Source organism: Macaca mulatta, chromosome 3 (genome assembly GCF_049350105.2).
Source record: "Macaca mulatta isolate MMU2019108-1 chromosome 3, T2T-MMU8v2.0, whole genome shotgun sequence".
Lineage (NCBI taxonomy): Eukaryota > Metazoa > Chordata > Mammalia > Primates > Cercopithecidae > Macaca > Macaca mulatta.
In genome coordinates this window covers 191,596,363-191,612,415 of record NC_133408.1, presented here as the reverse complement: position 1 = coordinate 191,612,415, position 16,053 = coordinate 191,596,363, and the positions used below count along the sequence as shown (strand labels likewise).

General features: G+C 39.8%; 1 protein-coding gene across 23 annotated transcripts in view; it reads left to right on the top strand.

Annotated features, from left to right (window-relative positions):
• Positions 1-16,053, top strand: part of KMT2C (lysine methyltransferase 2C) — a 298,088-nt gene that overhangs the window by 241,896 nt on the left and 40,139 nt on the right. For all 23 annotated transcript variants that reach the window (XM_028846502.2, XM_028846498.2, XM_077997768.1 and 20 more), the window contains 7 exons: positions 2,915-3,047; positions 3,286-3,500; positions 5,143-5,216; positions 7,624-7,806; positions 8,187-10,067; positions 10,634-10,926; positions 12,728-14,544. In XM_028846502.2, the coding sequence (XP_028702335.2) occupies positions 2,915-3,047; positions 3,286-3,500; positions 5,143-5,216; positions 7,624-7,806; positions 8,187-10,067; positions 10,634-10,926; positions 12,728-14,544 (4,596 nt within the window). The remainder of the gene's footprint in view (positions 1-2,914; positions 3,048-3,285; positions 3,501-5,142; positions 5,217-7,623; positions 7,807-8,186; positions 10,068-10,633; positions 10,927-12,727; positions 14,545-16,053) is intronic.

The following is a 16,053-nucleotide window of genomic DNA, read 5'->3' as shown; positions in this document are numbered from 1 at the left end:
GTAATATGTAATATGCTTTATTATCTGATGGTAATAAAGTTCAGAAAGTAGAGAATAGAATTTTCAAGATTGAGGTAGAGTAACTTGAAGTCCCTTTATGTAAAAGTTGTGAAGTAGCTTTTGAACTTTTATAAACTAATATGACTAGTTTGGGTAGATATGGTGGAAAAAAAAAAGAGACCACTTCTTGAATAAAATAAGATGGAATACTTTGCTTTTACTTGTTTGTCCTTGAACAAATTATTTAATTTCTGTGGGTCCTCTTTGCTTAAATGGAGCTGAACATAATAACCTATTTCAATGGGTTTTCGTGAAGCTGTAAAGCTTTTAAGACTGCTTAGCATAGCATAAAGTACTTAACAAATAATAGCTAATATTATTGGGAAAGTTTCAACATGGTAATATTGTAGTTACAGTAGATGGCACTGATAGATGGCTACAGTATGGATCACATTCTCCTTGCCAATAAACTCTTGTTTCTCCTAATTACATGAAAGACATTCGATATTGTTTATTAAAATTCCACATTCCTTAATGCAGCGGTCCCCAGCCTTTTTGGCACCAGGGACCAGTTTCAAGGAAGACAGTTTTTTCACAAACCCAGGTTGGTGGGTTGGGGAATGGATTTGCGATGCAACTGTTCCACCTCAGATCATGAGGCATTAGATTCTCATAGGAACACGCTCGCATGCACACTTCACAACAGGGTTCACGCCCCTATGAGAATCTAACGCTGCCACTGATCGGGTTCATGCTCCTATGAGAATCTAATGCTGCTGCTGATCTGACAGGATGTGGAACTCAGGCCGTAATGGTCACTTGCCCACTGTTCACCTACTGTGTGGCCGGGTTCCTAACAGGCTATGGACTGGTACCAGTCTATGGCCCCAGAGTTGGGGACCCCTGCTTTAATGGAACCTGCTTTTCACTGAAGTTGAAAATAGATGTAGTATTCTAGTTTGAAAAAAAGCAGAAATCTTGCCCTTTAATCCTTGGAGTAAATGTAAGTGTCATGAGACATTTGTCATTGTGAAAACCTGATCCAGTGGACCCAGCTGTGGTATTTAGTAACATAAGCCCCTTTGTGGAAGTCAGAGAGTTCTAGGAAGTCTTTGAGACAAAATCTTTTAAACTTGTCGGTGATCGTCCTTAGTATCTGCACATACACACTGGAGCTATGTAGGCTTTAGTGTTGTAACATTCACATGATGTGGTTTAGGTGAAAGACCATTACGCATTGGACAATGTACATTTATGAGACTTTTAATCTCATGGAGTGACATTAGATAAAAAATCAGGTGATCAGGTTAGGAATTCTCTAGTTATACCAAGTATTAGTCAACTCCGTATTGCCATTTGTGTAATTAATTGGTGATGTGGATCTCCTGTAATAGTATAGCTCTAAGTGTTGCAACAATTAATAGAGGCTTTGTGTATTTCCACAAATCATCAAGTTTAATTGGAGGGCTTTTTGAAGGCACACAAAGTTTTTGTTGTTGTTCTTTCTTTTTTCTGGAAACTGCTCCAATATGGACAGTTGGCATATTTCCAAATAGTTTAGACAAGTAGACTTTCACAATAAGGATTGAAGTTACATGCTTAAAGTAGTGTTGTAAAGAAACATGAGATGGTCTTCTTATTTGCCTAATGTTTATTTAGAAAGAAAACGATAAGGTATTTGATGTTTGTGAATAAGCTCGAATGAGAATTCAAATACATTTGGGGGCTGAACTGTAAGTTATAAAAATTAAGCCAAAACCGGAGTGTATATATTTTTAGCAATAATCATCTGATTGATAGTGATAGATATATTGCTTACTCAAAACTATTTAGAGAAAGTATCAGTTTAAGAATCACAGATGGGGTGGACACAGTGGCTCACACCTGTAATCCCAGCACTTTGGAAGGCTGAGGCGGATGGATCACTTGAGGCAGGAGTTGGAGATCAGCTTGGCCAAAATGGTGAAACTGCACCTCCACTAAAAATACAAAAATTAGCTGGGCATGGTGGCAGGTGCCTGTGATTCCAACTACTCAGGAGGCTGAGGCAGAATTGCTTGAACCTGGGAGGCGGAGGTGGCAGTGAGCTGAGATCTTACCACTGCACTCCAGCCTGGGTGACTGAGTGAGACTCCATCTCAAAAAAAAAAAAAAAAAGAATAAAAGAATCATAGATGGTTTTTTGTATTAAGAGGAACAGGAATAAAATATAAGAAATATCTGTTTGTAAATTTTTAATGAAGAGAAAGAATATTTGATAAAACTTACTAGCATTTGCTGTGATTCATTCATTTTTTAGGAGTTAATATGTATCAAATAGTTACTCCATACCAGGAACTATGTTCAGAGCTGTACATACATTATCTCAATTAACCCAAATAACAGAATACCTGTAGTTTACAGAAATAGAAATTGATTCTGCTTCTAACAGGTAAAATTGAGGTTCACACCCCAGGCTTTTGGACTCCAGGACACTTGCTATTTCTAGTACACAATAATGAAATAGAGGATCACAGCTGTAGAGATCGTATTTCAAAATCTTGTAGCCAAAAGTGACTCTTTAAGTATTATATAATACTGAAAAAAATCCTACTTTTAAATTGCATTAAAGATTTTGATTTAGAAGTACAAGCATCTCTTCTATACTTGGGGGTTTGGTTCCAGGACCCCCAGGTATAACCAAAATCTGAGAATACAGAAGTCAAATGTTGGCCCTGTGGAACCTGGCATACAAGAAAAGTTGGTCCTCTCTATGCATGGGTTTCACTGTGTTTTCCATCCGCATTCAGTTTGAAAAAAGTTTGTGTTTATGTGGACCCATGCAATTAAAAACCATGTTGTTCAAGGGTCAACTTTACATCAGCTCCTTGTTATTTATGAATATTATGCAAACGGAATTATTTTTTCTGTTAAGATGTTTTTTCACGGATGCCACTCATGAATGGCCTTATTGGACCCAGTCCTCATCTCCCACATAATTCTTTGCCACCTGGAAGCGGACTGGGAACTTTCTCTGCAATTGCACAATCCCCTTATCCTGATGCCAGGTACAAACCTTATTTTCTATGGAAACTTAAATTGCACTAATTTCTGTTTGCTTTATATATAAATTAGTCTGCTTAAATGATTGTGTATGATATTATTGTAAGTTGCATTTATTATGGCTTTTGCTATAAACATGTTACTTTTAACTATTTTGTAATAGGTTTTAATGAAAGCTGTACTTGGACATATATTAAAAAGTTATTTTATGTTTATAAAGTGAAGATATTTATTTTTTCCCAGGGATAAAAATTCAGCCTTTAATCCAATGGCAAGTGATCCTAACAACTCTTGGACATCATCAGCTCCCACTGTGGAAGGAGAAAATGACACACTGTCGAATGCTCAGAGAAGCACGCTTAAGTGGGAGAAAGAGGAGGCTCTGGGTGAAATGGCCACAGTTGCACCGGTTCTGTACACCAATATTAATTTCCCCAACTTAAAGGAAGAATTCCCTGGTAAGTCATGAATATATTATTTCTCTCTATTTTACCAACTTGTCACATGTGCAATAACTTTTTTTTTACCTGCAATAGAGAGGTAGCTTAACTAATTTTCATCTATGATGACCCACAATATGAAGATTCCCTAGATATCTAGAAACATCTAGCATGTTTACTTTGTCCTAGACCGTGCATCCATTCTCATATTTCCCAAAAGTTAGTTTCAATTAATGAAATGGTCAGTTTTTCAGCTCCTAGCAGTGCTTATTAATATGTGGAAATCAGTGTTATGTGATTCTTCAAAAATTTCTAAAACCCAAACTATCATTTAATCAAAAATATTGCTAGGCTAAATCAGTGAATTCTAAGTAGTGTTTATAGGAAACGAATTCAATATTGTCTTCCCTTCTTCTCCCCTCACCTTCCCTGACTGTCCAGCTATTACCACTGCCTCTTGAAAAAAGCAGATGATAAAATAATAGTACAGTTTGTGAAAATTCTGATTAACCAGTGAATGAGACATTTGGATTAATGAGATGTAAATTATTGAATATATGCAAGCAATGCAGTTTTATTATTTTGAGTTCATGGTGTCAGACAAACCAGGATTGAAAAAGTTATTCAGACTCAGTTTTGCAATTGTTTCCCAGCTATCTATCAGTACACAAACTCTTAAATTACTAGAGGGGTACCTGGAAGTGACTTTTCATTTGGATGACCCCTGGTTTTTAGGTACCTTTTTGGATTGGCGTCTTCATGGTACTTTATTCCTTATGTGTTGTAATAAATGAAATGCTTTTTATCCAACAATAGAAATCAATGGTTTGATGCAGGGAGACCTGTGAAGGCAGTGTCCCATTCTTCAGCCACTTTCTTTCCATGCTTAAATTTGCTGTTTATGAACATATATGGGTATGTTGTCATTTTGTGTCAGCACAAATTGTCCTTACAGCAGAGCTATAACTTTTTTAAAAGTGTTTTTCTTTAATAATTTTACTTGTGATTCAAGAACCTCATGAAATACTGTGTTAAAGCTGTTGGTCTATGAACTGATTTTTCATTTTCATTGGCTTTTTGGAAGCTTGCTTTCTTTTTGTAATGTGGGATAAATAATTTCTATATTTATCTTATCGTTAACTGTTGATCGTAGCCAAGCATCTTCATTTTGTATACCATCATGACACTGAATTTCATAGAAATGGTTTGAACTGATTACTTTTCCATATGTTTGTCCGCAAATGCTAGTGAGATGCTTATTAATGACTTTGTTTACTTCTGGTAGGTCAAATTGATAGACTTCTGTTTAGCGCAGATGTTTTACAAACTTACATTTTGTTTCTGGTGGTATCTTACCACCAGAGGGAATTTATTGTGTTTGGCTTACATTTTTGCTACTTTGTCCCTTGAATCTAAAAAAAAACTTCCCAACTTTACAAGCTAGGTTGTTAATGAGGCAACACTTCATTTAGAAAACATTTGTTTGGCCTACAGTATGCCAGCATCGTTGTTCTTTGTAAAGAACTTAATGTAGGTCTACTACCTCATGAGAATACGGCCTGAATAAGATTAACTGTCAGCAGTTCATCAACATTTTTTATTACAGCATGTCATTAGCATGACTCTTGAGAAACAGTTATACTCTGTTCTTTTGTTGCAGATTGGACTACTAGAGTGAAGCAAATTGCCAAATTGTGGAGAAAAGCAAGCTCACAGGAAAGAGCACCATATGTGGTATTTTAAGAAACTCCTATCTTTTAAATATTTAAATACAATGCTTGAACCTTATTTGTATTAGGTTAATAAAAAAACAAATTTCCATTTCAGAAAATGCTTTTTAGTACCTGTACAACAAGCAACTTTATTTTTACAGTGATTTTCTAACTCCTTATGTCTTAATAGAGAGTGTGACATTTTTATAAGCAAGTTAACAGAACCAAAATGTTGAAGATTGAAAATCAGCTATTATAGGGGGCAGGATGAATTCATTTCACTTCAAAATTGTTTTATCTCTTCAGTCGAGGTACCGTTGGCAGTCTGTAGCCATGAGTTCTATATATGTGGATTCAACCAACCATAGATAAATATTTTAGAAAAACGTCTATACTGAAGTTGTACAGACTCTTTTCCTTGTCATTGTTTTTTAAACAATATAGTATAACAACGATTTACATAACATTTATATTGTGTTAAGTATTGCAAGTAATCTAAAGATGACTTAAAGTATACAGGAGGGGCCAGGCACAGTGGCCCACACCTGTAGTTCCAGCACTTTGAGAGGCCAAGGTGGGCAGATGGCTTGAGCCCAGTAGTTTAAGACCCGCCTGGGCAACATAGCCAAGACCTCATCTCTATAAAAAAATGAAAAAATTAGCTGGGTATGATGGCGCATGCCTGTGTAGTCTCAGCTACTTGAGAGATTTGAGGGGTTGAGGCTTCAGTGAGCCAAAATTGCGCCACTGCATTCCAGCCTAGGTGACAGAACAAGACCCTGCTATGTCAAAAAATAAAAAAGGAGAAAGTATACAGGAGGATATGTGTAGGTTATATGCAAATACTATGACATTTTCTATAAGGGGCTTGAGCATCTGTGGATTTTGGTATCTGCAGGGAATCCTGGAACCAATAGTCCATGGATACAGAGGGACAGCTGTACTCAATTTGGAGAGAGGCATGCCTCAGTGTCTTCCACAGTCACCTCTTTTCTTGTTAGGTTTCATAGCGAATCTGTGCATCTTCAAAGAGAAATATTTAGACATCTTTAAAGAGTTTTTGACACATGATCTTTGCCATGAACTATTAGGTAATTTTATAAGATTCGCAGTTCATATGGTAAATTATTTTCTCCCAAAGAGCCAAATTAAGATTGTCAGCTGGAACCAAGTCCTTGCTTTCATTTTAAAGCATATTAAATGTGTATTATTGTTGGAAAATATATATAGTTGTTTTCCAGCTTGTTCCCCAGTGCGCATATTTTCAGTTACAGTGATTATTTTGAATAGAGCATATATGTGTGTATATGCTTTATCACATATATATATAGATGTATTGATATGCTCTGTTTTATCTTGACTTTAATTAGGTAATGACAGAATTTTTTAAATTTTTAAGTGATTTCATTAACGATACGTTTCAAATATCCAGATTTTTTTTTTTTTCTTTTTTAAAGACTGATTGGATATTTTCTTTTTTTCTAAAAAATTTTTTTTTTTTTGAGATGGAGCTTCACTGTTGTTGCCCAGGCTGGAGTGCAATGGTGCGATCTCGGCTCACTGCAACCTCTGCCTTCCAGATTCAAGCGATTCTCCTGCCTCAGCCTCCCAAGAAGCTGGGATTACAGGCATGTGCCACTATGCCCGGCTGATTTTTTTTTTTTTTTTTTTTTTTTTTGAGACAGAGTTTTGCTCTTGTTGCCCAGGCTAGAGTGCAACCATGCGATCTTGGCTCACCACCACCTCCGCCTCCCGGGTTCAAGTGATTCTCCTGCCTCAACCTCCCGAGTAGCTGGGATTACAGGCATGTGCCACCATACCTGGCTAATTTTGTATTTTTAGTAGAGACAGGGTGTCTCCATATTGTTCAGGCTGGTCTTGAACTCCTGACCTCAGACCTCAGGTGATCCGCCCGCCCCAGCCTACCAAAGTACTGATATTACAGGCGTGATCCACTGCGCCCGGCCTAGTTTTGTATTTTTAGTGGAGGTGGGGGTTTCACCATGTTGGTCAGGCTGGTCTTGAACACCTGGCCTCAGGCGCTCCACCTGCCTTGGCGTCCCAAAGTGCTGGGATTTAGAGCATGAGCCACCATGCCTGGCCCCAGCCCCTTCTTTCTAAATTGAAGGAGACGTGATTTCTAAGGATGTATTAAGAAAACTAGGAGCTAAAATAATAAATCACACCTGGGATCTTTAAGCTTAATTCAAATACATAGAGAGGATTATATCCTCAACTGATAGATACTGTGCACTGTAAAGAGAGAAGACGAGTTAGTGTCCAGATCCTTTTTTGGGAGGTGCCGTAAGTATTTCAGCATTTTACCTGACTTTTTTTCTTTTATTTGAGAAAGTTCATGATAGTTTTATTTTATTCCTTAAAACGTTTAACATAATCTGGTGAATATTTTTTGTCTTCTTTTGTCAAAGCAAAAAGCCAGAGATAACAGAGCTGCTTTACGCATTAATAAAGTACAGATGTCAAATGATTCCATGAAAAGGCAGCAACAGCAAGATAGCATCGATCCCAGCTCTCGTATTGATTCAGAGCTTTTTAAAGATCCATTAAAGCAAAGAGAATCAGAACATGAACAGGAATGGAAATTTAGACAGGTATGGAATTTTTGGATAATCTACTTTTTGAAGTTGCATTTTTATGTTTTGAGAGGGAGGTCTTTGCATTATTATTTTAGAATATAGTTCTTAGACCATGAAAATTTGATTAAGGATAGACTTATTTCTCTTTTCAGTAAAATATATTTAAATTGATTTGGGAAGTTTATTGAAATATTATAAACAATATACTGCCCTAGGCACAAATGGAACATGCCATGATGAGTAATTTCTCTTCTTCAGGAATTCATAATCTAATATGGGAGCAATCTGGTAGCTGCTGACATCAAACAAATTAACTTTCTGTTGCTTTTTCCCCCCATGATGGTAGTTTTCTTCCTTAACCTAAATGTGATTGCTTTTTCTTTCTATTTTAATAGCAAATGCGTCAGAAAAGTAAGCAGCAAGCTAAAATTGAAGCCACACAGAAACTTGAACAGGTGAAAAATGAGCAGCAGCAGCAGCAACAACAGCAGTTTGGTTCTCAGCATCTTCTGGTGCAGTCTGGTTCAGATACACCAAGTAGTGGGATACAGAGTCCCTTGACACCTCAGCCTGGCAATGGAAATATGTCTCCTGCACAGTCATTCCATAAAGAACTGTTTACAAAACAGCCACCCAGTACCCCTACATCTACATCAGATGATGTGTTTGTAAAACCACAAGCTCCACCTCCTCCTCCAGCCCCATCCCGGATTCCCATTCAGGAGGGTCTTTCTCAGGCTCAGACTTCTCAGCCACCTTCACCACAAGTGTTTTCACCTGGGTCCTCCAACTCACGACCACCATCTCCAATGGATCCGTATGCAAAAATGGTTGGTACCCCTCGACCACCTCCTGTGGGCCATAGTTTTTCCAGAAGAAATTCTGCTGCACCAGTGGAAAACTGTACACCTTTATCATCGGTATCTAGGCCCCTTCAAATGAATGAGACAACAGCAAATAGGCCATCCCCAGTCAGAGATTTATGTTCTTCCTCCATGACAAATAATGACCCCTATGCAAAACCTCCAGACACACCTAGGCCTGTGATGACAGATCAATTTCCCAAATCCTTGGGCCTCTCCCGGTCTCCTATAGTTTCAGAACAAACTGCAAAAGGCCCTGTAGCAGCTGGAACCAATGATCACTTTACTAAACCATCTCCTAGGGCAGATGTGTTTCAAAGACAACGGATACCTGACCCATATGCACGACCCTTGTTGACACCTGCACCTCTTGATAGTGGTCCTGGACCTTTTAAGACTCCAATGCAACCTCCTCCATCCTCTCAGGATCCTTATGGATCAGTGTCACAGGCATCAAGGCGATTGTCTATTGACCCTTATGAAAGGCCTGCTTTGACACCAAGACCTATAGATAATTTTTCTCATAGTCAGTCAAATGATCCATATAGTCAGCCTCCCCTAACCCCACATCCAACAATGAATGAATCTTTTGCCCATCCTTCAAGGGCTTTTTCCCAGCCTGGAACCATATCAAGGCCAACATCTCAGGACCCATACTCCCAGCCCCCAGGAACTCCACGACCTGTTGTAGATTCTTATTCCCAATCTTCAGGAACAGCTAGGTCTAATACAGACCCTTACTCTCAACCTCCTGGAACTCCCCGGCCTGCTACTGTTGACCCATATAGTCAGCAGCCCCCAACCCCAAGACCATCTACACAGACGGACTTGTTTGTTACATCTGTAACTAATCAGAGGCATTCTGATCCATATGCTCATCCTCCCGGAACACCAAGACCTGGAATATCTGTCCCTTACTCTCAGCCACCAGCAACACCAAGGCCAAGGATTTCAGAGGGTTTTACTAGGTCCTCAATGACAAGACCAGTCCTCATGCCAAATCAGGATCCTTTCCTGCAAGCAGCACAAAACCGAGGACCAGCTTTACCTGGCCCGTTAGTAAGGCCACCCGATACATGTTCCCAGACACCTAGGCCCCCTGGACCTGGCCTTTCAGACACATTTAGCCGTGTTTCCCCATCTGCTGCCCGTGATCCCTATGATCAGCCTCCGGTGACTCCAAGATCTCAGTCGGACTCTTTTGGAACCAGTCAAGCTGCCCATGATGTTGCTGATCAGCCAAGGCCTGGGTCAGAGGGGAGCTTCTGTGCATCTTCAAACTCTCCAATGCACTCCCAAGGCCAGCAGTTCTCTGGTGTCTCCCAGCTTCCTGGACCTGTGCCAACTTCAGGAGTAACTGATACACAGAATACTGTGAATATGGCCCAAGCAGATACAGAAAAATTGAGACAGGTAAACACATTGTATGTTCTCAGTTTTAAGTGTATTATTTGAGGAAGCTGTTCATTTCATCAAACTGAGTAATTTCTACACAGTGGTTAATTTCTTATTTTTTTAATTCTGTAGAGTTTGTCATACTGCAAAAAAGAAAAATGAAATTGATGAGATTAACACCAGTTTAATTTATTCTGTATCTGATTTCAGTCTTCATGAATTCACATCGGATCCTTAAATATTGGAGCTTTGTTTTCTGATAGTTGTCTGGCAAGTAAAAGTACCCAAATCATCAAATTACTTTTCCTAATATATTGAAGAGTTAAATGTAACTGGTGTTTCATCAGACTTTGAAATATTACAGTAGCCACATAATGAAAGTATCAGGATTTAAAAAGCCACTAACCTGCCAGGCACAGTGGCACATGCCTGTAATCCCAGCTACTTGAGAGGCTGAGACAGGAGGATTGCTTGAGCCCAGGAATTTGAGGCCAGCCTGGGCTATCTAAAAATAAAAAGCCAATAACCCTTAAAAAGCCATTAATTACCACAAATTCCAGTGATTTTTGTTTCTTCCCATTTAGCGGCAGAAGTTGCGTGAAATTATTCTTCAGCAGCAACAGCAGAAGAAGATTGCAGGTCGGCAGGAGAAGGGGTCACAGGACTCACCCGCAGTGCCTCATCCAGGGCCTCTTCAACACTGGCAACCAGAGAATATTAACCAGGCTTTCGCCAGACCCCCACCTCCTTATCCTGGGAACATTAGGTCTCCTGTTGCCCCTCCTTTAGGACCTAGATATGCTGTTTTCCCAAAAGATCAGCGTGGACCCTATCCTCCTGATGTTGCTAGTATGGGGATGAGACCTCATGGATTTAGGTAATGCTTTTAATTTCCTGCCAAATTTAAATTGCTATTAGAAGAGGGAAACAGAGCCAAGTGTGGTGGCTTGTGCCTGTAATCCTAGCTATTGGCTGAGGCAGGAGGATTGCTTGAATCTAGGAGTTTGAGACCAGCCTGGGCAATATAGTGAGACCCCCCCCCACCTCTTCAACTAATTTAAAATTTAAAAATTTAAAAAATATATATACAAATGAAGTTAGTATTAATCGGGAAGCTATTACTGCTTTCTATTTCTTTCTCTCCTCTGATATATATATAATCAGTTATTTTCTGCTAATGAGAGGTCATAGACATTTTTTCCCCCTCTAAGAACTCTAGATACTCTGAAAACGTTACCTTTGTTTTTAAGTATTAACTGTATTAGCACTACCTTGCACCCTTAATGATGTAGTTTATCATACGACATCCTCAAAATGTAGCTATTCTGTGTAGGCAAAGCCTCCTGCGATTTGATGAGACTTGTCCTCTCTCCAAATTTCTACCTTTTAAGTTTACATTCTAGATTAATTTTAGGCTGGGTGCAGTGGCTCATGCCTGTAATCCCAGTACTTTGGGAGGCCAAGGTGGGCGGATCACTTGAGGTGGAGTTCGAGACCAATCTGGCCAACATGGTAAAACCCTGTCTCTAGTAAAAATAAAAAATGTGCCACGCCTGTGTTCCCAGCTATTCGGGAGGCTGAGACAAAAGGATTGCTTGAACCCAGGAGGTGGAGGTTGCAGTGAGCCGAGTTAATGCCACTGCACTCCAGCCTGGGAGACAGAACAAGACTCTGTCTCAATTAAAATAATAATAATAATAAATTTTAGAGATTTCTAAACTGAAAGGACTTTCCCTTTGGGAACTTTCCATGGTGAGATAGGGTTGTAAGTTAGTGGCGATGAATCATAAGAATGTTTCCTTTTTCAAAGTGGCTAAAGTCAAAGCCAAACCTATGCCCTAGTTATAATAAGGAAATAGTTCTTTAAGATATGCTTTTTAGTTTTATGTCTTTTAGTCTTATATCTACCTCCATGTTATATTCTTTTAGTTTCCTTTTCTTCCACCTTAGTTGTAATTTTTGCCTCTTGCTACATTTTATATTCTGTGTAAGTTGCCTGTAATCTTATTCTTAATTTCCCTTTTTTCTTCCACCTTATTATAATTTATGCCTCTTGCTATGCTTTATATTCTGTGTAAGTTGCCTGTAATCCTATCTAGAAGGAAGTACAATATAAAATAGCCCAACAATTTATTCATTTACTTAATCTCTATAGATGAGACCTACTCGTCTTTTTCTCTGACTATAAGTTTAGTCTATTCCATCGTCAAACCTCTGCCTTTGTAGTCTCACGTACTGAGGCCTGTAAGTCCCTCAATAGGTATGAAGACCTATCTTAACTCAAACATCCTCCCCAAATCAGCTTCCTCCATTGAACCTCCCTAAATATAGATAAAAGAAACTCTTCCTGAAAAACTCGAGTAGTATTGTTCTTACCTCTAAACAATTGATTTCATCTGCTTGGTGGTTGTTCCTTTGTCTTCATTTTTGTTATCTGTTAAATCTTAAGCCTTTAGAGCTCAGATATGGTGTTCGTTGTAGGATACTTAGCAAAATCTTACTTGCATATTAGTATCTGTAAATACTTTTTAATGGCGATAGCTTTGCTTTTGTAAGTCATTGTATTTGGCAACATTAATTTTGTATCTACAATTTAATTGAAAACTTCCCCTTTTTTTCAACTTAACTCTAAATTTAACATTGTACCTTTTGCTTTTTTTATTTTTTATTTTTTTAAGATTTGGATTTCCAGGAGGTAGTCATGGTACCATGCCGAGTCAAGAGCGCTTCCTTGTGCCTCCTCAACAAATACAGGGATCTGGAGTTTCTCCACAACTAAGAAGATCAATATCTGTAGATATGCCTAGGCCTTTAAATAACTCACAAATGAATAATCCAGTTGGACTTCCTCAGCATTTTTCACCACAGAGCCTGCCAGTTCAGCAGCACAACATACTGGGCCAAGCATATATTGAACTGAGACATAGGGCTCCTGACGGAAGGCAACGGCTGCCTTTCAGTGCTCCACCTGGCGGTGCTGTAGAGGCGTCTTCTAATCTGAGACATGGAAACTTCATTCCCCGGCCAGACTTTCCGGGCCCTAGACACACAGAGCCCATGAGACGACCTCCCCACGGTCTACCTAATCAGCTACCTGTGCACCCAGATTTGGAACAAGTGCCACCATCTCAACAAGAGCAAGGTCATTCTGTCCATTCATCTTCTGTGGTCATGAGGACTCTGAATCATCCACTAGGTGGTGAATTTTCAGAAGCTCCTTTGTCAACATCTGTACCATCTGAAACAACGTCTGATAATTTACAGATAACCACCCAACCTTCTGATGGTCTAGAAGAAAAACTCGATTCTGATGACCCTTCTGTGAAAGAACTGGATGTTAAAGACCTTGAGGGGGTTGAAGTCAAAGACTTAGATGATGAAGATCTTGAAAACTTAAATTTAGATACAGAGGATGGCAAGGTAGTTGAATTGGATACTTTAGATAATTTGGAAACTAATGATCCCAACCTGGATGACCTCTTAAGGTCAGGAGAGTTTGATATCATTGCGTATACAGATCCAGAACTTGATCTGGGAGATAAGAAAAGCATGTTTAATGAGGAGCTAGATCTTCCAATTGACGATAAGTTAGATAATCAGTGTGCATCTGTTGAACCCAAAAAAAAGGAACAAGAAGACAAAACTCTGGTTCTTTCTGATAAACATTCACCACAGAAAAAATCCACTGTTACCAATGAGGTAAAAATGGAAGTATTGTCTCCAAATTCTAAGGTGGAATCCAAATGTGAAACTGAAAAAAGTGATGAGAATAAAGATAATGTTGACCCTCCCTGCTCACAGGCTTCTGCTCACTCAGACCTAAATGATGGAGAAAAGACTTCTTTGCATCCTTGTGATCCAGATCTATTTGAGAAAAGAACGAATCGAGAAACCGCTGACTCCAGTGCAAATGTCATTCAAGGATCCACTCAACTACCTGCTCAAGATGTAATAAACTCTTGTGGCATAACTGGATCAACTCCAGTTCTCTCAAGTTTACTTGCTAATGAAAAATCTGATAATTCAGACATTAGGCCATTGGGGTCTCCACCACCAACTCTGCCGGCCTCACCATCTAATCATGTGTCAAGTTTGCCTCCTTTAATAGCACCGCCTGGCCATGTTTTGGATAATACCGTGAATTCTAATGTAACAGTAGTCTCTAGGGTAAACCATGTTTTTTCTCAGGGTGTGCAGGTAAATCCAGGATTCATTCCAGGTCAGTCAACAGTTAACCACAATTTGGGGACAGGAAAACCTACAACTCAAACTGGGTCTCTCACAAGTCAGTCTGGTACCAGTAGCGTGTCTGGACCCCAACAACTAATGATTCCTCAAACATTAGCACAGCAGAATAGAGAGAGGCCCCTTCTTCTAGAAGAACAGCCGCTGCTTCTACAGGATCTTTTGGATCAAGAAAGGCAAGAACAGCAGCAGCAAAGACAGATGCAAGCCATGATTCGTCAGCGATCAGAACCATTCTTCCCTAATATTGGTAGGAATTTTCTTGAGTCTCAGCATATGTTACTGTGGGTATTAGAGTGGCATGCGATATGCTTATAAGATTTTATTATTAGAATTACAGTTGGAACAGAGCACTGAGTTTTTCTATTCCTCCTTGAGGGTTTTTGTTTTGTTTTGTTTTGAGATGGAGTCTCACTGTGTCACCCAAGATGGAGTGCAGTGGGGTGATCTCAGCTCACTGCAACCTCCACCTTCTGGGTTCAAGTGATTCTCCTGCCTCAGCCTCCCAAGTAGCTGGGACTACAGACACGTGCCACCATGCCTGGCTAATTTTTGTATTTTTAGTAGAGGTGCGGGGTTTTACCATGTTGGCCAGGCTGGTCTCGAACTCTTGACTTCAGGTGAGCTGCCCGTCTTGGCATCCCAAAGTGCTGGGATTACAGGTATGAGCTACCATGCCTGGCCCTCTTTGAGCTTTAAAATGAAAGCAGTTGGCTGAGCACAGTGTGGCTCATGCCTGTAATCCTAGCACTTTGGGAGGCCAAAGCAGGTAGATTGCCTCATCTCAGGAGTTCCAGACCAGCCTGGGCAACACGGGACATGGATGAAGCTGGAAACCATCATTCTCAGCAAAATAACACAGGAACAAAAAACCATACACTGCATGTTCTCACTTGTAAGTGGGAATTGAACAGTGAGAACATATGGACACAGGGAGGGGAACATCACACATTGGGGCCTGTCGGGGGTGGAGGGCTATTGGATGGATAGCATGAGGAGAAATACCTAATGTAGATGACGGGTTGATGGGTGCAGCAAACCACCATGGCACGTGTATACCTGTATAACAAACCAGCACATTCTGCACAAGTATCACAGAACTTAAAAGTATAATAATTTTTTTAAAAACCCAAAAAATTAGCTGCGAATAGCAGTGCTCGCCTGTAGTCCCACCTATTTGGGAGGCATAGGCAGGAGAATGGTGTGAACCTGGGAGGTGGAAGTTGCAGTGAGGCAAGATGGCACCATTGCACTCCAGCCTGGGCGACAGAGCAAGACTCCATCTCAAAAAAAAAAAGAAAGCAATGAGTTTTAGATTCTTTCCAGGTAAATTAAGAGATTCAAAACTGGGTTACAAACTTGCCTCAATTCTATTATTTATGGAATTGTTTAATAGAAACTAATTGTCTCCTTAGTTCCTACATTCCAACCATTGTTGCCATATGTTTTCAGTCATGGAGGGATGAATTTAAGAAAATTATGATAGAAATAAAGCTTTTTGGCCAGGCGCAGTCGCTCAAGCCTGTAATCCCAGCACTTTGGGAGGCCGAGACGGGCGGATCACGAGGTCAGGAGATCGAGACCATCCTGGCTAACACGGTTAAACCCCGTCTCTACTAAAAAAAATACAAAAAACTAGCCGGGCGAGGTGGCGGGTGCCTGTAGTCCCAGCTACTCGGGAGGCTGAGGCAGGAGAATGGCGTGAACCCGGGAGGTGGAGCTTGCAGTGAGCCGAGATCGCTGCCACTGCGCTCAAGCC